The following is a 25,081-nucleotide window of genomic DNA, read 5'->3' as shown; positions in this document are numbered from 1 at the left end:
GATCTTAGCCAAAAGGCCGAGAAGCGATTAAAGTTACTAATTCTATAAGCTCCAATTCAAATCCTAATTAAAGAAGCATTCTTTCCATAATCCCCCAGTCTCAATCTTTCCTTCCTCATATTCCCATGGCACTTTACTTATCCTTCTATTATAGTGCTTAAAGCAATCTGTCTTGTGTTAGACTGGAGTCATTCTGTATTCCCCAGAGTGCCTGGCCTATAACCCTGCATATCCAATAAATATTTATTAATATTTCTTTAGTGGTTCTTGAAGGTCTGTCTCAGACTTCCCTGAAATTCTGGTGAACTACAAATCCTAACATCCAATGGGCACATTTGAGCATAAGGCATTTACTGTTTATACTGCCCATGCCGTTATCTGTATAAACCCTATCTAATGAGATGGCAATATTCTTAAGGACAGGGACCACGTCTTATTTTTAAAACACCTAATGTGTTACCTTGTGAAGCAAATACCTGACATGCTGAACAAAGGGGTGCTACATTACATGAACTGAAGAAGTACTGGGCAAAAGCCACCCTTAATCATAGGCTCATTCTAGATTCTTCCAAAGTCAAAGGGAAAGTCAGTGGAAAAGCTAGTCAATCTACAACCAACTTTGACTAATTGCCTGCTATGTGTCAGGCCTATCTATAAACCTAAAAACGACATGGTCCCTACCCTTATGGAGCACAAGACCTCCTAAAGGATCCTTTTATCTTAGTAGATATCCATACACGATTTTTACTTCAGAAAATTCCTCCAGTGTTTAAACCATGTGAAACACTTTACTTGCTAACTGTGATATATCACAACATGAAATTCCATGCACAGTATCTACAATCCCATGTAATCAGAGCAAATGACAATAAGGTTCTAAGGTATATTATATGAACTAGAGAAATGTGTAGGAAAATACATATTTTCTGTCATGCAAGTGGATCTATCAGTACATAAAATAATTTCCTTTTAGATTTTAAAAATGGATTTAATAAACAAACCAAAAAAAAGGGCACCAACACTATTTTTGAATTTAAAAAGTCAGCTTCTGGTCCAGTCCACTATTATGACCCCAAGATGAGATTCTTTGCTCTGCAATAAACATCTTATTGCCCACCCCCTTTTTATGCCCGCAAAGTTTTTTTTGTGTGTGAGGAACATTATTGTTGGACTAAATCTGTGCTAGTCTTCCTCTATTTTGTATGTGGGATACTGCCACAGCATGGCTTGATGAGCGGTGCATAGGTCCGCACACAGGATCCAAACCCATGAACCCCAGGCCGCGAAAGCAGAGCGCATGAACTTAACCACTATGCAACCAGGCCATGCAACCACGCTGGCCCACTTCACCACATCCCCCCTGCCCCCGTCAACTTTTTTTTTTTTTAAGATTTTATTTTTTTCCTTTTTCTCCCCAAAGCTCCCCAGTACATAGTTGTATATTCTTCGTTGTGGGTCCTTCTAGTTGTGGCATGTGGGACGCTGCCTCAGCGTGGTTTGATGAGCAGTGCCATGTCCACGCCCAGGATTCGAACCAACGAAACACTGGGCCGCCTGCAGGGGAGTGTGTGAACTTAACCACTTGGCCATGGGGCCAGCCCCAACTTTTTTAATGCAAGCATTTTGCTGGTGTAGTCATTAAAATTACCTTGGTTCTTTAGTCATTTTAAATTTATTGACCTTAGATTGTATCATTATTCCTCATCAAGGGAGAAAGTAGCCTCAAAATATTATGATGCTACTGAGGCATAAGTATATGTACTTTACAAAAGACCTAAATGAGATATTTTTTTTTTAAGATTTTTTTTTTTTAAGATTTTATTTTATTTCCTTTTTCTCCCCAAAGCCCCCAGTACATAGTTGTATATTCTTCGTTGTGGGTCCTTCTAGTTGTGGCATGTGGGACGCTGTCTCAGCGTAGCTTTGATGAGCAGTGCCATGTCCGCGCCCAGGATTCGAACCAACGAAACACTGGGCCGCCTGCAGCAGAGCATGGCAACTTAACCACTCGGCCACGGGGCCAGCCCCCGAATGAGATATTTTTAAATGGAAAAAATATTAATGTTGTATTTCTTCTACATATTATAGTACCCCAAATCATTTATTTTCTAAGTGGTATGTAATTAGGAACATACTCTCTCCATTGATTATTTTTGCTCTTTATCTTCTAAGTGGTATAGAGTTAGGTAATCTTACATAATCTAAAACTTACTTAGTCATATTTAGTCCAAATTTTACTTCAAGGAATTTCAGCATATGCCCATGTTCTTTGTGTGGGACAAACATCTAGAGGAGAAGAATGCTAGTTACAAAAAAGAACTATTAGCCATGCTTACAGGAATATGCTTTTGTCCAATACTAGAAACAGAAAATACAGCAAGACTACAGAACAAAAAATATGAAATAAATAATAATACATGGTGTGACTACAAAACAAAAAGATTTATTGGCATAAGTCAATCATGTTACCTTATAGTTAAGGAAAAACTTATGAGGTAGTAAGAAGATTTCAACCTTTTCCCACCTGGATTAAAGAACTCACCCACTCTTCTGAACACCTTTTATTCATCTTAATTTATCCCTATATCATTTAATGTTAATTGGGTAATGATGACATTTTTAATTAAGTGAAAAAAAGTGTATTTCTTTTTTTAAGTGTATCAAGAAAATAATCAGAATCCTATTTTCTCACCTAATATACTAAGTATGATCATTGTTCAACTCAAAGTTTTACTGTACCAACTCTATTGCCTTGCTATCTCATTACTCTGATGAAAATTTAGTCCAGTATAATTTCATTACTCAATTTGCTCTGCTACATGAACCTCACACAGAGTTACTTACCTTCATTATAATATTCAATGTCACTGTTAAAGTACACACCAAGTAAAAATTAATCACTTTCATTATTTTAGCTATAAAAGTTCCTTTCTTCACCTGTGGGGGGAAAAATCATACGAACAAAAAAGTGAAGTATAAAAGACTAACAATTTAAAAATTAATCACAAGAATGACAAAAAGGCAATTCTAATTACCTGAAGGCACTTAGCAAGCATTAAGGCTACCACTAAACTTAACAAAGGGGACACCAACAATGCTGAGTTCTCAAACTGCAGTAAATATCCCAGAAAGAGAGAAAATATATAGATTTTATAAACTTCATGAACCTGTTGGGACAAAAACAAAATGAATGAGAATAAAATGAACTTTATTGTACATATTTTCATTAGTTTTAGAATAGATTTGATTACAATTATAAAGTAAATGTGCTATTATAATTTAGGAAAGTACTGTGCAAATGTTCGATTTGTATTTTTAATGTTTGGTATGTAATGAATTTATCACTTTCTCCTTAAAAAGAACTCTCACTAACAAAGCTAAAAGTTTTAAAACCATGGACGCCTAAGTCAGACTGGAAGAAACTTGTTTAGTCCGAGGCTCTCACTTAATTTCACTTGGCTTACCCCATTATTAAGTCCATCTATGCAACAGCAACCACATAGATCAAAGATCATAATCTTTAGCAGCAGTTCCCAAATCCTACCCAGTGAAAATGTGCTGCCACGAAGTGTAGCACCAGAGAAAAGTAACTTTGCATTTGGTCCATTTCACAGTAAGGATAAAAAAGTTAAATTCAATGTCCTAATAGAAGATCTCCCAGAAAATTTATATGTCTTAGTAGATTTCTTTTCTAAAATTCAACAGTATAATAATTTAACCTACCACAAAATTAATCCCTTTTAGAAAGGGAAAACTAAGACAAATATAGGCATTAGTTAGGGGGGAAAAATAAAGGGCAGAGTGTTAAAAGTAAAAAAATAAAAACCAAAAAACAGAAGGAAAAAAATCCCTAAGAGGACAGAGCCATTCAAAAAAGATACCTTACTGTTGGGAGGCTGAAGCAAGGACTGGGAGAGGGCACAAGAGGATCTCCTGGGCGCTGATAATGTGCTATTTCTTGATTTTGGATGCTGGTTCTACAGGTCTTGAGTAACTGTCTCTTAGCTCCAAATTTGTCCCTCTATCCCCTGCTTTGTAATGCTGGGGCTGGGAATCCACAATCTACATTTCTACTCCTCCAGTCGGCTCTCTATTAAGCTCTGTCAATACGAAATGCTAGAGAGAGATTACAAGGTTGGAGGAAAAAGGAGAACTTATCGCTTCCTGTCCGCTTGCAGTTCCTGTGAGCATCACTAAGGTGCTGCTTCACTCCAACAGAGCAATTTCTTCCTGCTGAAGCTGCTGAATGGAGCTGAAGTTTTTCCAACACTTGAAGAACCAGCTTTATTACATCCTCTTACCCCAGAGACCCCAAGAGCAGTTGGCCAGAGTCCCATCTGGGACTCTGGACTCTCAGAGGTCTGGATCCCATTTTCACAGGGCCCTTCTTTCTAGTTCAGTCAGAGACACCAGCAAAGCTGAGCAGAAGTCCCTCCTCAAAAGTCTGAGTCTCACCTCCACGGGGTCCCTCCTCTAAGTTTCTAAGTTTTAATAATTCCAAATTCTTCCTTTGTTCCTTCAGCACTAGGGGTGGTAGCTGCTTCCTACACTTGCTATCTCCATGATACTTTCAGGTTCTTATTACCCTTTCAATGAACAAGTGAACGCCTTTATACTTGGTTAATGACTCTATATTAAATTCTCTCTATTCAAATAAGCTAAACGTTGGTACTCATCAGGATTCTGGACCATCTGAGTATATGAGATAAAGAAAAGATAGAGAAGCGCAAGAAGATCCCCAAATTTCTGGGTGAGACAACACAAATACTTAATAAATGTTTATAAATAAAGAAAGATAAGAAAGGGCAAAAAATAAAAAGATAAAGAAACAGAAGGAACCAAACGTCGATGGGAACCTTTAACCACGACCAGCAGGAGTACAAATTGATATAATTTATAACCTCCATTCTGGAGAAAGCCTTGGTATCCAGTTAGGCTGAACATGCACATATCTTTTGCCTGGTAATTCCACTAGGAAGCATATCCTCTAGAGAGATCTTGCACTTATGTGCCAGGTGACAGTGTAAGAATTCTTACAGCAGCATACGAACAATAAACTAGAAAAAACTGAAGTGTCCATCAACAATAGAATGCATAAATACAAAAAAATGAATGAAATGTAGCTCTGCACATCACCGTGGATGAATCTCAAAAGCAAATCAGGAAAATTAAACAATACATTATTTACAACATATTTTTTAGGAATACATAGATAGTTAAAAACTACAAAGAAAAGGAAGGAAAGGATTAATGAGATTCAGGACAGTTAGCCTCTGTGGGAGAGAAAGCAGGATTTGACTGGGGAAGAGTTAGAGAGGGGCTTCTGGGGTATTCAAAGCCTCCACTTCATGGCTTGGTGGTCAAATTTTATTCTACACACTGTCTATACAGCATATATTTACTCTTTTGTACATGTTCTATATTTCACTTTTTTTCCTAAAAGGAACAGAAAGGGAAGGAGAAGCGGCTAGAATTGGAGAGGAAGCACAGGGTGACTTTGGTTAAGCAGACCATGTCTAAAGGAATTTCAAACTGCTTCTGAAAGGGCTAGAGGAGAATGAGTTTAGCAATCTTTTGAATAGAGGTATAAATCAGAACTTATTCAAACATTTTCAAATAAAGCTTAAAAGCTAAATGGTTTTAAGATACAATGCTATAAAAACATTTATTCTCCGGCTTTAAATCACAATTTCAAGATGCCATAATACCTTGTCACTTTGCTCTAGTGAAAAACTATCTAGCAGGAATAGAGATATTGCTTGAAGAAACAAGAGATAGTGGCTGTATTCCCACATCATCATAAAGGTGTAAGTTGAGGCACTCATCAATAAGTAGCAAAACCTCTAGGGAAAAGAAAAGAAAGAAACTAAACATCAATAGCTTTATCACTAGAAAAATTCATAAAGCTATTACCTCAAAGTGGCGGCTCTACTATTGCTTCATCTTTAAGCTATATAATTCTTGAAACTTTGTTTTTAAAACACACAATTATTAGTAAATACTTACATGAACAACAGATCTTAAATAAAGCACTCTAGAGAGAAATCAACCACTTGTTCTTCAGAGTTCAACACCATATTGAGAATTTCAAGAAGGGAAAGGGAAAAAGAAATTCAGTGCAATTTTCTTTCATCCCCAAAGAGGTAAAGTAAAAAATATAAGAAAATGATAGCCTTCTTTGGGTGGTAAACATGATGTAATCTACACAGAATTCAAAATATATTATGTTGTACATCTGAAAGTTACACAATGTTATAATCCAATGTTACTGCAATAAAAAAAATAAAAGAAAATGGTAGCCTTTACTAGACTTTGCTGGTGGGCTTTTGTTATTGTAAAAGTAACTCCTTTTGCCCTAGAAAATATTTTCACTTCCAAGTTGCTTCATATTTTCCTAAGAGCTTCTATTTAATTTATCTGTTTACAGCTCAGCCTATTTCATGGCCCATGGAAAAAAGTCCATAACTTTTTTCATTTCCTCTCAGCAAAAGTGTGGCCTTACTTTTCGCGAGTGCCTGTACCATCAACCAAATAAAACTCTCAGCTGTATTCCTCTGCTAAAGAACTAAATACAAGGATTTCATTGTCTTACCTGAAATATGCCTGGATAAAATGAGTCCTGTCCTTTTTTTTGGTGAGGAAGATTGCCCTGAGCTAACACCTCTGCCAACCCTCCTCTATTTTGTATATGGGATGCCTGCCACAGCATGGCTTGATGAGTGGTGTATAGGTCTGCGCTCGGGATCTGAACCTTTGAATCCTGGGCCGCCAAAGCAGAGCACACGAACTTAACCACCACACTACTGGGCCAGCCCTGGTAGTGTCCTTCCAAATGTCACCTCCCACATGATCCCTCAGTGAGAAACCAAGTCTGTGACAAAGCCACTGTCCCTTAGCATATTTCTAACAAGTCTCTACTTCCTCCAGGGAGTTACATTTGTATTCCCAATTCCTCCACCAGCCAGGATGGCAAATGATTTTGTGCTAATAAGAACAGTTAAGGACAATGATGATGAGAGTCAAGTCAAGAAACCTAAGAATCGTGTTCTCTAAAACTAAATCTTTCAGACTCAGCTGACTACACTCAATGATAAATTCCAGAGTCAGAAATAACTCAGGCCATCAGCAGATATAAAAATTTTCCAGCATCCTGAATAAGATTAAGACCAAAGAACAAAATTTAAGCGATGGAAAAATTCTACCAGTTGGTCAAAGAATAGCAACTGCAAGGCCCAGAAGGGCTCAGCACCAAAAGAACACATAAGCTTCTGCTCTTCCTAGCACCATAGCTCTAAGAGAACGCATCAGGAAACCTTCCAGCGTGGAGCAACCAGAACTGTAACAACCAGGCCTGAAACCATCATTTCCAGAGAAACCAGTTCCAGAAATCAATGAAGGCTCAGATCTAGATCCAGCCTAATAAACTTACTGGCCATTTGGAGATACTTTGGGGATACTGGAGAAAAGCTACAATATAATGAAACAAACTGTTAATCCCAAAGGTTTATTCTCAAACTACTCTAAGAACATGGAATGAAAACAACATAAACATATACGAAACACAATCTGGTCAATTAGCTAAGTGTTTCCTTTCTCTGAACATTCTCAAAATTCTGTGTACTCTTGTCTACCCCTTACCTTGATCACTTCATTTTCAACTATGCCTTTACTGTGGACTCTTTTATACATATTACTTAAGTAATGTACTAAATGGGTTTCAGTAATCAACCACAGATATCTCTGGATGGCTCCAGATAACTGCACAAAAGATTTGAGCTGGGATATCTGGATCCAACTGGGACCAAGAGATACAGCCCCTAGAATGGGAAGCATAGTACAAAATATGTGGTTAAAATATACACATTGCTGGAATACTACTCAGCAATGAAAAGGAGCAACCTACTGATACATGCAACAACTCCAATGGAGGATGAGGATATTAGGCTGAACGAAAAACCCAATCTTGAAGCATAATCCACTATATAATTCCATTTATATAAGCTTCTAAAGTGATAAAATTACAGTGATAGAGAACAGATCAGTGGTTGCCAGAGGCTAGGGTAGGGGAAAGTTGTGACCATTAAGGGGTAACATATGGGAGTTTCTTTGTAGTAATGGAATAGTTCTATATCTTGATTATAGTGATGGTTATTTGAATCTACATGTGATAAAAATTCACACAAATATATACCACTCCTCCCAAAAAAGGAGTGCACATAAAAAACTTAGAGTGAAAAACACATAAATTAGTTTCAATTACCTTTTTAAATATTTTAAAGATTGGCACCTGAGCTAACAACTGTTGCCAATCTTCTTTTTTGTTTCCTCTGCTTTTTCTCCCCAAATCCCCCCAATATATAGTTGTATATTTTCTTTTTCGTTGTGGGTCCTTCTAGTTGTGGCATGTGAGACGCCACCTCGACATGGCCTGATGAACAGTGCCATGTCTGCTCCCAGGATCCAAACTGGTGAAACCCTGGGCCGCTAAAGCAGAGCGCACAAACTTAACCACTCGGCCATGGGGCCGGCCCCAGTTTCAATTACTTTAAGATTCACAGGAAGTTGTATAGAGAATTCCCACGTAACCCCTCATCCGTTTTCTCCCAATGACAATATCTTACATGACCATAATACATTGTCAAAACCAGGAAACTGACCTTGATACAATACTATTAATTCAGGTACAGATCTTCTTTAGATTTCAACACAGAGCACACACATACACAAACGTGAGTATGCAGGATGGGGTCAAGGGAGGTGAATATGATTGAAGAATTGGGCAGTTTTGCTTTTTTAAAAAGTGAGTTGTTAGGCTGAAGGGTTAAGAATACACTATACTTAGCTTTTTTTTTTCCTGCTGTATGTTTCATAGAATCTTTAATACTGTCACTCTTTTAATATTTGCATATAGATATTTTGCTCTTTTTGTGTACTCTTGAGTACCAGATGAGTGGCTAGTTATAAATAATCAAGTAACTGATAAATCTAATTTTTCCCCTTTACCTTAATATTAAGAAAGAAAGAAAGAGAAGGAGAGAGGAAGGGAATGAGGGAGGATGTTATGGAGTACTTTCAAAATAGAGAAAAATAACTGTAGTAAATTTAAAAAATGAGAAACAAAATGTGACCTAAAATAAGAGTATAGCTATTCTTGGATCCCTTCAAAAAATACAGTGTCATTGGTAAATAATAGTGAACTGGAAGGAAATACATTTTCACTATATATCCACTGGCACTGACTGAACTTTTTGTTTTTTACCATATGTGTAAGGTGTATGTATTACTTTTTTAACTAAAAAAAAAGTTAGAATAAAAAAATTAGACAACTAGAAGGACCCACAACTAAAAATATACAACTATGTACTGGGGAGCTTTGGGGAAAAAAGGGAAAATAAAATCTTTAAAAAAAATTACAAAGAATAAATACATAACATAGCAATGAAAAAAGATACTCACAAAAATATCAAATGTGGTATAGAAGGGAAAAAATAATTTTACACTCGACACTACCTTTTCCAAAATTCCTTCTTTTAAAATAAAAAATAATAATTTTATTAAAAAGATACTTGATTAAACCTTTCTTAGGGAACAAAAATTCCATTTTAGTTCAAAATAATGGTAAATACAAAGAAGCTTAGGCAGTTCATTTTGCTATATTAAATCCTTTATTCAAAAATTGAGGAACTATCCTTCTCTTGAAGAAGGCTGCATAATCTAACAGGAGAACACTCATCATAGACTCCCTGACTATTGCAGAAAATATTCTTGCTCAGAAAGCTCTTTATACAAACACAACAGAAGGAAAACTACAAATCTGGAATGTGTTCATGTTATTTTACATAAAAAAGGAAACCTAGAATTATAAAAAACGAAATAAAAAGTTTGCTATGCTTGGGACAGTTGTCATCACTGAAAGGAGGAGAGAACAGTATATTTTTCAGAGATTTCAAAAAGGAACATAAGTGCATCTTATTTCCTAGCCAACTAGTTTTAATAGAAGCCTTTCCTTGGTCCCTATCGTCTCTTTTTCCAGCCAGGAATTCTTAACCCAAGATAGGCAGACTCTCAAAGGATTTCTACATTTCAGTCAACTTCAATATAACTGGTTGTCTTTATAATTGCATTTATTTTATGTTATGCATTTAAAATAATTATTCTGAGACAGAGTCTGTAAGCTTCATCTGATTGCCAAAAGGGTTTATGGCAACACCAACAACAAAAAAAGTAAGAATCTAAACTATATGGGACAGTCTCCTGAAACTCACTAACCTACCCATACCTCAGTCACAGAAAACATAAGGGTAAACAGAAAATATGCAGTGCTACCAGAAAAGTTAACACTGCTGTTACTGTAGTCACTTCTTACATCTTCATTAATATTTCTTTAACTTATGATGACTAAAGGCCATCAGTGTTTCAGAAGTGATAGAAATGGCAAAATTATGAGAATTTTCAAAATAAGATATTCTTCATATATTTGTCAAGTTACTGCATTAAAACAATGTAACATCTCCTTTCACTTAGAAATAATTAACTGTCAGATTACAGAGTACCAGTGCTGTAACAAGACTACTTAACTATATCCTTTATTATATAGTTACTAGGCTTCCTTGAACATAACTCTTAATATGGTTAGCTTTAAAATTATGTACCACATTTGCAATACATCAGAATTCATTGTGACAAATAAATTTGTATCTTACCTCTCCATAAGTATTTAAGTTGCTTTTTAAATAGCCTGTAAGTGCAGCAACTTGACATGCAAAATATGGTAGTGCCCAGTTTTCTCTTAAAGGAATGGAGTATTCAATTCTTGTTGTATCTACCCTAAAATAAACCACAGATGAACAGCAAAATAGCAAGACATTGTATTTGTAACACTGTACTTTTCAAAGCACTTTCACACATATCTCATTGTTCTCCATAACAATCCTGTGAGACAGGCATAGACAGAGCCACCACTGCATATACAGCGTCTGTGAGCAAATTAATAGTGTCTCACGGGCCCCCTCTTACCTCCCACCCAGGAAGACTCAGAGCTGCTGCGCACTGCTTGATGAATAGATGGGCCTCTGTGAGAATTTGAAAAAGGCATCCCTGTTCTGGGCAGACACAGCCTCAGGCTACAGCACACAGCTTGTTGCAGAGTACACTGAGTTCAGCTCACACTCTCCTTCCCTTAATGAGGTGGCTAACCTTCTCCAGAGGACAATGTACACTACATGATTAGCAGGACTGGCAGATCCAAAGTCCTTACCCCCCTCATATAAGGAATATGAAGCTCAGAGAGGTGATGTGACTTAATCAAGTCATATAGCTAGTAGATGGCATAATCTAGGATTACAATGCATATCTTCTAACACCCAGGTAAGTCTTTTCAATCAGCAGGTTGCCCAGAATTAACATTACAGTAGTCCTTTCTGTGATATATCTAGAGATCTTTGATAAGTCCCAGAATCACAAATACAGAATGTCTTCCTAGGCTCCTCCTAAGAGTCTCCTCAATCCACTTTCATGGAGAGCCTGCTGTCTCCAGTGCATATCCTCAAACTACAATGGGACTACCTTTCCAACAACCATTAAATTTGGATCTTGTACACTCAATGGCTATTTTCCACACAAGAAACAAAGGTGCTATTGCTTTAAAAACTTTCTGAAAATTGCTGCATAACTCTTCTAAGTAATGGAGATGGACATGCTTGCATACAATTTAATTCAAATTGTGGTACAGCCATAATATAGGATACTATTTAGCAAAAGAAAGGAATGAACTACTGATATATCCAACATGCCTGAATCTCAAAATAATTATGCTGAGTGACAAAAAGCCAGACCAAAAAGTACATGCTACATGACCACATTTTATAGAATTCTAGAAAATGCAAACTCATGTTTAGTGACAGAAAACAGATCATTGGTTTCCTGGGGACAGTGGGACAGAACTAGAAGTGGGGTAAGAAGAGGAAAGAGGGAAGGATTCCCAACGGGCACAAGGAAACTTTTGGGGGTGATAGATGTTTATATTAATTTTGTTGATGGTTTCACGAATGTGTCTAAATGCCTAAATTGACTGAATGGTACACTCTAAATATGTACATCTTATTTTACATCAATTATACCTCAATAAAACTGTTACAAAGTATTAGAAGAAAACCTGTCTTCTATGAATGTATACGTAATTGAATATATATATATTAAAAACAGGATCATATGTGAAGATCAAATGAAATAAAAGCTATAAAGAACTTAGCACAGTGTCTAGAACCTACTGAACAGTATTAGAGCTTAGCCCTTTCACAATTTTCTAACAAACTATTTTTTACTTAACAACGTATTATGAGCATCTTTCCATAATATATATGCCAATAAATATACTTCAAGAACATTGAATGGTTATGGCACACCATTGTATAGATCTATCATAATCTAACCAATTTCCTATTGTTATATGTTTAAATTGTTTTCAACTTTACCTATTACAGTTTTAAAATATATGAACCAATGCTTTTGTATAGTAATCTTTGGTTTCACTGTTTACTTTGACTTCTTTAATCCATTTGGAATTTATTTTAGTATGTGCACAATAAGTATTTATTTTCCACATTTAGTTGTTCTAATACCATTTATTGAACATCATGTACTCTAAAGGCTAGCTATTATCATACAATACTATTTCTGAAAAACTGTTGCAAAAGTTAACTTCCTAAAAGACAAAAAAAGAGATTCACATGTCGTTAAGATAGGCAGTGGGGAGGAAGGAGAGGATGTCTATTCTCAATTCAGAACTGTGCCAACCACTCCATCAGCCCAGAATTGGGAAACTGAACCTGGCAATCCCCATTCTAAAGGTTCACTCACCACCTCTACCCAACTCACTGATTAGTGCAGTGAAATCTTTAAAACTGCACCAGAAACACTGTTTGGAGAAGGGATAAAGGGATCCTCCTCTTCGAGTTACTGCAGCACAAACTGAGCAGGATCTCTGCCAGTTCTTCTCTATACCTGGACAAACCTCCTCATTGCTACCTTCTGCTACTGAACACCTGTGCTACTCACTCTCTTCCCCTCGCCATCCTTGATGGTAGTGAGAACCAGAAGGCTAACAGAGGGATATGACAAAATCAAATAAGACCCACTTTTTCTCCACAGTGGCAGTCTAGCAGATAGCAGCATAAACCAGCAGTTCAAACTAATAATTAGTTAAATCCATTGGGGTTCATAGACCTGCAGATACATTCACAGAGATCAGCAAGCTCTGAGTTTAATTTTGTGTTTTAATTTTAAACACACCATAATATAAGCATAGTCTGGATCACCTGGATGACTACCTTGTAACTTACTATGGCCGAAAGATTTCAGGACTCACTTTCCATGTTTGTGTTAACAATCTGGTTGGTAACATAGTACTACTTCAATTGGCTTGGGCTAATCAGAAAGTATGAGATGGTCTTAATACTAAATGATGTATTGCCAAACAAAAACAAAATGATGTCCTGATCACTATGGTAAAAAAAGATTTCAGAGTGGACTGAACAGAGTAACACGATGAGAACTGAGTCATCTCATGGGACTCAGCTGTGTAGGTTTGTCATACTCAAAAGAATCTGCTGGACTGGCACCATACTTAAGCTGAGAGTAGAACTTTGGCTTCAGGAGAACATAATTTTTCACATTAAATTAATATTTTCAGTTAATATTTTACTGTTTTGTTATTTCATTACTATATTGATTTCAATAGTAACATAAGTGCTTTTAAGCATGAGGAGCTTTACCTATTTTATGTTTTATATTTAAGTAGCAATATAATTCAAATTAAGTCAACACACAGAACCCATGAGAATTAAGTTTTAAGCATATATAGCTGAAGTTTGTGAAACACTGAGTTAGATTACATATGTAAGACAGTTTGGCACATCAATGTACAATGTGTGAAAGTTGAAAAACACCTACACAATACACTACCTAATGGCTGCATGTTCCCTTGTATTGATGTAGTACAACTTACCTAACCGCTCTCTCTATTTTTTTTTAAAGATTGGCACCTGAGGTAACAACCGTTGCCAATCTTCTTTGTTTTTTTCCTGCTTTATCTCCCCAAACCTCCCCCGTACATACTTGTATATATTAGTTGCAGGTCCCTCTAGTTGTGGCATGTGGGACGCAACCTCAACATGGCCTGATGAGCGGTGCCATGTCTGCGCCCAGGATCCGAACCGGCAAAACCCTGGGCCATGGCAGTGGAGCGCATGAACTTAACCACTCGGGCACGGGGCCGGCCCCTCGTCTAACCACTCTCTATTTAGGTCAATTAATTTTTCATATTATTACAAATACTAATACTATAATAAATAAGTTCAAGTAGTGAACTCTTTCCTTCTTTTCGGGATTACTTCCTTGGAATAAAATGGAATTCCTGGAAAAAACTAGCACCTAAAATTGAAAAAACTCACACTTCCACGAGCATCCTGAGTATACCAATATGATCAGAACAGAACCAGCATCATGGTTACCCTTACTTTCTGTTACTTGTACATCTGGGACATGTGCATTCCTTGCATCTTACCTCTTTATGATTATCAGTGTACACAGTCTCTTTTCTTTTTTGCCAAAGATTAAATTTAATATAGACTTTTAATCAGATATTTTCTTTGCTCTTCAAATACAAAGATGTTTCCAGTGAAAGTGATACTCAGGTATTTATTTGTAGATGAGAAGATCAGTGGGGGCCAAGAGCAATTTCTGTATTGTTTATATGTGAAGCCTAGGCTCAGGTTAGCCCATTTTGCTAATAAGTCTGTTCTAAAGGAATCATTTGCCTCTGATTTTTCCCTCCACTACTGTCTGTACAGTGCTGTTTCCTGAAATTTTCTTGAATTTTCTGTATGCCTACATCCTTCAGTTTGAACAAACAGGAGCTATGTTATTATTCTGCTTTCTCTCTCTGATGTTAAGTAATAAGTAACACAAAATACCATTAAGAACACTACTAATAATCATAATGTAATGGAATGACTAATATATTTTTATACTTTTCTAGGCAATCATATATAAATTCTAAAGCTGATGAATAAAAAGGAGAGCATATTCTTTCACAGCATTAAAATATATTTTGCAGTTTAAGATATCAAAATGCAAAATACACACATGAAAAAAACTGCTTGCTAAGAATGTTTCAATTGCCAAAAGATGCATTTTAGCAGAATACATCAGGTTAATTTTTCTAATTCTTACTCCAGCTACCTAGGATATACTTTGTCATTAAATAAGGCAATTTACTCACAATTCTCACTAAGATCTCTAAAATATTCTATTTGACAGAAGGTCTTATTATTCTTTAACACTGTTATTTTTACAGGGAAAAGTTGCCTGGGCTTCCTCTTTGAATTTCTGACAAAGAAAAGTCTGGGGATTAAACGGAATGAGTATCAAAAGTTCATTGCATGTGGTAGTCAGCCTCCAAGATGGTCCACAATGATCCCTGCCTCCTGGCATTAACACCCTCTGTAGTCACTTCCTACACTGCACTACAGTTAGTCTGTGACCAACAGAATACGGCGGAGCGATGTAATATCATTTCTGAGATTAGGTCCTAAAATATATCTGGCTTCTACTATGGCACTCACTCTACACTCTCGGATCACTCACTATAAAGGAAGCCAGCAGCCAAGATGCGAGCAGCCCTATGGAGAGTGATAAGAAACTCAGGCCTTCTAGGTCAAAAACCAGCAAGGAACCAAGGCTTCTTGTAAACAGCCACGTGAGTGAGATTGGAAGTAAATGGTCCAGGGCCATCAAGCTTTTAGACGTCTGTAGCCCCAACCAACTCTTGACTGTAACCTCATAAGAAGCCCTGAACCAGAACCACCCAGCTAAGCCACTCTGGATTCCTGACCTTCAGAAATTGTTTGAGATAACATCTATGGTTTTCAGTTGTTAAGTTTTGGGGTGACTTGTTATGCAGCAATAACTAATACATCACATAATCAAGTGATGCATTATAAAATAATGCTTGTTTTATACTAAATACCATTTCACTCTCAAAAGCAAGACCTAGTCTATAAATACTAAAATAACATTCTCTGAGTGTCCTATTAAATTTCCAACAATGAATCCCAACAGAATTTTAGAAAAGTATTATGTCAACTTAAAATATTCTCTAACAGGCACTTTCTGACATAATAAGAAATCATCTTAGCCGCCCTCAGCATCCATACCAATTCTTTAATACTATTCTATACTAAAAGGAACCAAAGCTCCATAGAGAAACGGCTAATTCCAAATCTTTCAGAGAATATACAAGGTGAGCCTGATGAGCCAGAAAACAAGAAAGCTTTCAAAGATGAATGAATTTGTGTCAAAAGAACTCAGAAGCCAGCCTGAAAGGATTCCTATTGACCAAAATTGTGACAATTTGAGCAACAAAAAGAATAATGATGGTAAAGGATTTAGTCCTACTAAATCAATGAAAATCCATTAAGTAGAGAAAGATATTAAAAAAGAGAACACACGACAAAGTTTTCTATCACTATCTGAGACAACTATTAAAACAATCTTACTTGAAAATTGGTAATTAAAGTGAAATTAAGCATTTGTCCTGACTTTCTAATAGTAGGTGAATTTAAAGATAAACAAAGAACCCTGGCTAAAGAAAAATTATACTCTTGAAGAATGAAGAATGTAGCTATTGAAAATAGAAAAATATAATTTTATAAACCCTAATGAAATTATTAATTTCAGCAAAGATTATCAACTGGAGTTACAACTGTTAGGTAAATGGTTATCAGGGAAAAGGACATTCATTGGGTGCCCCAAAACACCACACAGATTATTTTCTAGTCAAAAGAGGAAAACACAACTATTCAATGGAGAGATCAGACCATCACCCCTCAAACGAGCAGTACGTCTCAGCTTCACTAGGGGTAGGCCAAATAAATACCACGTAACTTCTAATGGCATAGAACATGAAAACATATTATCATTGATGTACTCAAACCAGAGTTGCTTATCTTGAACCCATTAAGCTTTTAGATACAACTTCCAACTTATAGAAACACAAGAAATAGAGGAAAAAGGTAGATGACACCACAAAGAAGCAACAAGAGAAATTCATACAGCGGGACATTCTGTAGGACAACTGACTCAGTCCCTTCAACAAACCGTTGTCATAAAAAAAGGACAACGTTATAGTTAAAGAGAATTAGGGAATATAATAATCAGATGCAATATGTGGTCTTGAATTAAATACTGGTTTGGATAAACCAGCTAAATAGGCTATTTTAGGGTCAACAGAGGAAAATATGGATTGAGTATTAGATAAGATAAAAAGTTGTCAAAATGGAAAGGCAGAGACTGGCAAATAAAGAAAACAGCACAAAAAACAGCATGTGCAATACACCACATTTTGGCAAAAAAAATACATATACAAATACATACACGCATACACATACACACAGACATTCACATAGAAAAAGATCCAAAAGAATAGGCACCAAGGTCTAAAAAATGCTGCGTGATCTCTAGGTGGTGGAAATGTGAAGTTATTATTTTATTGTTGCTGGTTTTAATTTTCTACAACATACATCCATTGCTTTTGTAATAATAAAGTTTGGTTCATCCCTGTATTTATAAGAAGAAATACACTTAACCCATAAACCTGGATAGCTATATTCGAAAACTTCTAAGGAAAACTTAAAAAATCCTTTATATAAAATTGTTGCCAGCATGTGACTCAATATAAACAAAGCCCAACAAGAGATACAGCCCTTAATGCTGAATCTCAATAACTTAAGGGTATCATATTTTTCATTTGGAAATTGTAGAAAGAAATGTGTAACAGAAGAAAAATTTCATTTTAAAAAATTTAATCATGTTAAGTGTTTTAGGCAAAAAAGTGCTATGGAGAGGAAGGAGAATATTCATCATTCAAAAAATAACTTTTTGAAACTGACCAATGACAAGAAAATTTTTGACATGTCTCAAATTAGCCCTCCATTTCAAAGAAGCCCCACTCCTACTCTCCATTTACTTGCTATTAAAGAACTGAGGCTGCTCTGGTCACCAAAAGGGACGGGTTTATTAATTCAAAGCACACTGTCATAGATTAACACAGAATCCTTGTCTGTGGTAGTTAACTTAATGATGTATCTGATGCCTCTTCCTTCTATTCATGAAGCTATGTCATCAATGTTAAATAAAAGAGGAAAGGAGGTTTATTCATATATGATAATGTTGCTACATCTGCAAAAAGAGAGACAAGATGGGTGTAATATTTTTCAATTGTTGCATGACAAATGACCACAAATGTAGTGGCTTAAAACAACACAAATTTATTAGCTCACAAACACAGCACAGCTGGGTGGACTGTCTGCTCAGGGTCTCCCTAAGCTAAAAGCAAAGCATCAGCCAGGGCTGCAGTTCTCATCTGGGGGCCTGCAGTCCTTTTACAAGCTCACTGGCTGTTGGCAGAATTCATTTCCTCCTCATTTCAATCCAGTAACGGCACAGTAAATCCTTCTCATGCTTTGAGTATCTCTGACTTCCCCTCCTGCACCAGTTGGAGAAGGCTCTCCACTTTTAAGGGCTCACACGATTAGATCAGCCCCACCATCTAATTTTCCTACATTAAGGTCAACTGTGCCATATAACATAATCACAGGAATGATACCTCACCATAGTCACAGATGTGGTTTAGGGTGTGGAATACTGGGTGGGGGAAGGGGGGTTATTTTTAGAACTGAATACAAAAGCCACAAAACATTGTAAAACTTAATTAAAAATATCTTTCTTACCTGTTAATAATGAACCATGCAACCGTTAGCATTCCTGCTAGCCATGTTCCACTCATAAGCCAACTTGTAACAAATAAAGCAGTAACATATATTCCTTGCAATCCAAAAACAATGCCAATATAGAAATACACTGGCTCAATAATCTCCTAATGGGAAGAAAAAAAGAGAGAGAGGAGATAATAGGATGACATTAAATAATTTTGAGGATTCATAAATATGTGAATAAATAAATATTAAAGTCAAAAGAAAAACACATACATTGCTACCAGTTGCTTGATACAAAACGCTGGCAATAAGTTCTGGATAGAGAGACATTTGCTGCACTGCATTTATAGTCTTCAGAGATACAGTTTTGTTATTGTGTGTCAGTTCATAAACACCTAAAGACAGAAAGATTTTTCTCCAGATTATTTATCCTGCTTTTATAATAATTAAACATGTCATTCAGGTCATTAAATATTTTAAATCATTATCAAGAAAGATCTCAAGATATAATATTCTGTGCCTCATTTTTCCAATTTTTTTATTAAGTACAAGAAAAAACAATACCTATATTCTGAGACAAATCTCCTCAATCATGGGCTCCCAAAAGATCAGTTTTATTTTAGAAAAATATTGTTATTAAAAATACAAATGTGGGGGCCAGCCCTGTGGGCAAGTGGTTAAGTTTGCAAGCTCTGCTTCAGTGGCCCAGGGTTCGCCAGTTCAAATCGTGGCTGTGGACATGGCACTGCTCATCAAGTCATGCTGAGGCGGCGTCCCACAGAGCACAGACAGCAGGACCACAGCTATGATATACAACTAGGTACTGGGGGGCTCTGGGGAGAAAAAGAAGAAAAAATACGAATGTGGCTATCATACCTCTTTCAAACGAAGGTGCCTTTAACATATCTTTATAATAAGAGTAATAAATGGCACTGTCACCTTGAAATGTGATTTCCCGTTCCAGCTCCTAAAAGAAAATGAAATGATTACTTAAATAGCAGTGTGCTAAATTTCAACTGCATTCTTCCTTCTCTCTCCTCATCTTCTAGATTAATACTATTTATTTATCCTTTTATTCAAAGATACGTTTGAACTTTCCTTTAATCACTAGTGCCTAAATTAATGAGGTTAAACTTTTTCAATAATCTGACAATCATTTTAATAAAACACCTAAGGTTTAAAATGGATTGTAGAGCCAGCCTTGATAGTCAACGGTTAAAGTTCAACACACTCTGCTTTGGTGGCCTGGGTTCTGTCCTGGGCGCAGAACCACCCCACTCTTCTGTCAGTAGCCAGGCTGTGGTGGAGGCTCACAAAGAAGAACTAGAAGAACTTACAACTATACACAACTATGTACTGGGGATCTGGGGGGAAAAAAGGAAGAAAAAGGAGAAGACTGGTAACATATGTTAGCTTAGGCTGAGTTTTCCCCTGCAAAAAAAACAATAAATAAATAAAATGGATTGTAACTCCTAAGTAATTTACCTATGACTTATAAGGAAACAAGATTTAGGAAACAGGTTTTCCTGTATAAGGAAAATCTAGAAGGAAAAGGAAAAGAAATGCCCTAAGGACAACAAGAACAGTAAGGCAGGTAATAAAAAATGATGGTTGAGGTGTTAGAACTCCATAACAAAAAGTTTAAGAAGAAAGTAGTATTTTTTTTCGAGGAAGATTAGCCCTCAGCTAACATCTGCTGCCAATCCTCCTCTTTTTGCTGAGGAAGACTGGCCCTGAGCTACATCCGTGCCCATCTTCCTCCACTTTATATGTGGGACACCTGCCACAGCATGGCTTGACAAGTGGTGCCATGTCTGCACCTGGGATCTGAACCAGCAAACTTAACTGCTGTGCCACCAGGCCAGCCCCCAAAAGTAGAATTTTCTATTGCAATTCCACTTCCCTATGTATCCAGAAAAGCAAGCCCTTAATTAGTACTTTTCAAGAGCAGCAGATACCTAATCAGTGCTTTTCAAATGAACTTCCAGAAATATAAGCAAATCTTAATATTAGGATATACAGAACCAACAATACAGGTAGTCAAGACATTGAAAAACCTTGTGCTTTTCACTGTGAATCAAGCTTTCATAAATCTATATTTTTAAATGAAATTCATTTATTTTCACGCATATTTATCAATTAACACAAAAACAAGGTTATCAGAGCAGTTTCCCCAAAGTTTGATCAACAGAACTTCCTAAGATATAAATGAGTATTACCTAAAAAAAGTTCTATAATTAAATAAGTTATGTAAAAGGCTGGATTGAAGAAAGTTAAAGTATAATTAAATAAGTTATGTAAAAGGCTGGATTGAAGAAGGGTTTCTTTATTGCAAGACTTTTCAGAGTTTCAGTATACATTACGCACTGTGAATCTCCAAGAGGAAGTCATTTCCAGATTTATTTGACCAGTGAACCCTATTTTTCTCATTTAGAGCTTATTAATCTAAATAAATTTTCTTAAAATGATTTTATTAATGGAAACATTTGTTTTTTTCTAAGATTTCAAAGATGTAAATTGTTGTTTTTTTTTTTCAGGAAGATTAGCCCTGAGCTAACATCTGTTGTCAATCCTCCTCTTTTTGCTGAGGAAGACTGGCCCTGAGCTAACATCGTGCCCATCTTCCTCTACTTTATATGTGTAACGCCTGCCACAGCATGGCATGAAAAGCGGTGTGCAGGTTCCCACCCAGGATCCGTACCAGCAAACCCTGGGCCGCTGAAGCGGAATGTTCGAACCCACCCATTGTGCCACAAGGCCAGCCCCAAAGATGTAAACTCTTAATCAGCACTTCTCAAAATTTAATGTGCACATGAAACTCCTAGAGATCTTATTAACATGTATATTCTGATTCTAAAATGGGACCTGAGAATCTGCAATTCTGAAAAAGTTCCCAGATGATGCCAATGTTCTTGGCTCATATACAATGCTTTGAAAAACAAGGTTCTTGATGAATGCCTTCTGTATTTTCAAATCTTTGGTTGTTCTCAATTCTGCCTATACAACAGAAGTTGCCTGGAAATATTCTGTGCAATACTGATCCCAGGTACTCCGTAGACCCCCACCTAAGAATCTGTGAGGGACAGATGCAAAACAGAACAAAATCATTCCATTTGCAATAACATGGATGGACCTTGAGGGAATTTTGTTAAGTGAAATAAGCCAGCTAGAGAAGGATAATCTGTGTATGACTCCACTCATATGAAAAACTTAAAAATGTGGACTAAGAGAACAGTTTAGTGGATACCAGGGGAAAGGTGGGGTGTGGGGGTGGGCACAAAGGGTGAAGTGGTGCACCTACAACACGAATGACAAACATTAATGTACAACTGAAATGTCACAAGATTGTAACCTATCATTAACTCAATAAAAAAAAAGAAAAAACAAAAAGAATCTGTGAGGGAGGTTATTTTTTGAAAGCTCCCCAGATGATTCTATCATACATCCAGTGTTGAGAACTACTAATAGTTAACCTGCATAACATATTCAAGGAAACAGGATATGCTCCAGTAACAGCTTTTGTCAAATCGAAACAGGTAAGTAATTATTCAGTTACACGTTTTGGTGTTGTCAGGTATATTAAGGGCTTAGAAACATTTAGTCAGCTTGACTACTTGCTCAAAAATAAGAACAACAGTAGTTTGGGCTGAGAAAAGAAAACCCTTAGTGGCAAGTGGCAACACTGTGAACTTTACCATTGCCTATTATATCTGATTGTGAAGCTAAGTCTGAAAACAAACTTATTCAAAGGCCAAATGAATTATGAATATAATTATAGTGATTAAAGAGTCTGTGGAATATACATGATTTAAAACCAAACATTAGGGGCCAGCCGAGTGGTTAAGTTCATCTCCATTTTGGCGGCCCAGGGTTTCGCTGGTTTGGATCCTGGGCGCACACATGGTGCTGCTCATCAAGCCACACTGAGGTGGTGTCCCACATGCCACAACCAGAAGGACCCACAACTAAAAATACACAACTATGTACCAGGGGGCTTTGGGAAAAAAAGGAAAAATAAAATCTTTAAAACCAAACATTAAACATACTACTATGTGGCAACATCTTAATAAATACTGTTATGCCTGTTAATCATTTTCAAACCCCCAAAACATTCAATTATGTAATCGAAAATCTATTCTCATGCTGAAACTTCCACAGATTGTTTCTGAAATGTAAACTACCAAAACTACTAAAAAGCTGCCTCAATTCCACAACATTTCACTGTCATCAAAAGTGCCTGATAGGGGCCGGCCGGGTGGCCAAGTGGTTAAGTTTGCACGCTCACTTTGGCCATGCTGAGGTGGTGTCCCACATAGCACAACTATGTACTGGGGGATTTGGGGAGAAAAAGCAGGAAAAAAGAAAAGTCAGGAAAAAAAAAGTCCCTGATAAATTAATTGCACAAAGAAAAGCATCCTCATAGTCTCTATTCTATGGATTTGAAATACATTCTATTAAATTTTTCAAGGTTGATACTGCGACTGTGCTCTCAAAACAACTTCTCTACCATTTTGTTTCTAACGGCTGTAAATAAGAGAGCCCTTATACTGATCACACATATATTTTGGCTCATCGGAAAACATATTACTTAAATATATACTAAAACAACTTTCACATGCTCAAAATTCTTTCTCCTTACCTGCCTGTTGGAAAACCAGAATTTCCGTTCATGGTAAGCTGATAAATAGAGAGCATACATCATACCACTAGTAACTGCTGCAAGACAGCCAATGAAAATCTTTGCAAAGCGCTGAAATAATACATCTGAAAAAGCACATTAAAAGTAATCAGATGTAGATGATATTTATGGACTTTTATTAAAAAGGAAAAAGTAACCAAAAAGTAGTATGTACTCTTAACACAATGTGATGAAAATGACTAACTCTGTGGTCTTCCTCTCCAAAACCCATAACCCCAGTCTAGTCATGAGAAAAACAGCAGACCAATTCCAATAGAGGGGCATCCCACAATACACCTGACCAGGACTCCTCAAAACTGTCAAGGTCATCAAAAACAAGGAAAGCCTGAGAAACTCCTCACAGCCAAGAGGAGCCTAAGGAGACATGATGACCAACTGTAATGTGGTCTCCTGGATGGGATCCTGGAACAGACAAAGGACATCAGAGAAAAACTAAGGAAGTCTGAATAAAGCATAGACTTTAGTTAAAAATAATGTATCAGTATTGGTTCATTAATTATAACAAATGTACTATACTAACATAAAATGTTAATAATAGGGAAATCTGTAGGGGGGTGGTAACATAGGAACTCTGTCCTATCTGTTCAGTTCTATAAATCAAAAATCGTTTTTAAAATTAAAGTCTATTGATTTAAAAAAAGGAATAAAAGGAACGTACTACCAAATATCTAAAGAAAAAATACAGGTTAATTCAAATTACTGTTGAGATTTTCTCCTTATCAAGGAATTTTTTTCTTTACTGAGGAATAATTTACCTACCATAAATTACAGCCAGTTAAAGTGTACAATTCAATGACTTTTGATGATTATGTATTTAAAACACCATATACAACTGTTACGTATATGTAACTACTTGATGAAATAACATAGAAAACATTTGGATTTTCTACACACAGGACGATTTAGTCCTGCAGAGCTATTAAGATTAAGTACATGAGCAGAGGTCTAAGGGGCAAAAGCCCTGTGTTGTATTACTGAACTACTGACAGATGCATAAAAATCAAATTGTTGATTTACTAGTTTAGCTAACCTAAAATCTTGGCTATTTTCAAAACATTATTTAATAAATATTAGTCTGCATAGCATAGTAGAGATATTAAATAGACTAATTAGTTAGATATCACTAAATTAATAAGAATTATATTCAAAATGCTTGAAAAACACTACCCAATAAAGGAAATATTAGCATGAGTATGATGCAATTGCTTTAAAATTACTGTTTCCAATAGCATGTAGAAAGCATTTGGCCTGGTACATAGCAAGTGATCTTAGCTACCACCATTGAGCTACGGCAGCGTACTTGCAAAAATCTATGATAGTTAATTAAAGCAATGTTCACGTGATATGAACTACAAAAAACAAATAAGAAAACTTATCTATGGTGGCAGTTTGACAAAAGTGCTTCAAAGTTTCTAAACGTATCTATTCCTGTTTTTTTTTCATTAAGTCTTAGATAATGGCAAATTAATCCTAATTATCAGAGGCTATTATAAAAAATATATTCAACCAAATCCTATATATAAATGCCTTGCCTTAATACTAAATATTTTGTTTTTGAAAGTTTGTTTGTAAAGAGTCAAAGATGGAATCAAGCTATCAGCGTTTGGTA

At 36.2% G+C, this 25,081-nt stretch overlaps 1 protein-coding gene across 14 annotated transcripts in view; it reads right to left on the bottom strand.

Annotated features, from left to right (window-relative positions):
* The window catches only part of DPY19L4 (dpy-19 like 4), a 65,395-nt gene that overhangs the window by 27,508 nt on the left and 12,806 nt on the right, over positions 1–25,081 (bottom strand). For 2 of the 14 annotated variants that reach the window (XM_008540124.2, XM_008540118.2), the window contains exons 3-11: positions 23,413–23,537; positions 19,650–19,740; positions 19,047–19,168; positions 18,789–18,934; positions 10,704–10,827; positions 5,709–5,843; positions 3,036–3,167; positions 2,845–2,937; positions 2,213–2,286 (exon numbers count right to left, since the gene is read on the bottom strand). In XM_008540124.2, the coding sequence (XP_008538346.1) occupies positions 2,213–2,286; positions 2,845–2,937; positions 3,036–3,167; positions 5,709–5,843; positions 10,704–10,827; positions 18,789–18,934; positions 19,047–19,168; positions 19,650–19,740; positions 23,413–23,537 (1,042 nt within the window). The remainder of the gene's footprint in view (positions 1–2,212; positions 2,287–2,844; positions 2,938–3,035; positions 3,168–5,708; positions 5,844–10,703; positions 10,828–18,788; positions 18,935–19,046; positions 19,169–19,649; positions 19,741–23,412; positions 23,538–25,081) is intronic. The other 12 variants (XM_008540117.2, XM_070631750.1, XM_008540121.2 and 9 more) reach the window with 7 other exon arrangements.

The sequence above is a fragment of the Equus przewalskii genome, chromosome 8 (genome assembly GCF_037783145.1).
Source record: "Equus przewalskii isolate Varuska chromosome 8, EquPr2, whole genome shotgun sequence".
Taxonomy (NCBI): Eukaryota; Metazoa; Chordata; class Mammalia; order Perissodactyla; family Equidae; genus Equus; species Equus przewalskii.
This window is presented reverse-complemented; position numbering and strand designations above follow the sequence as displayed.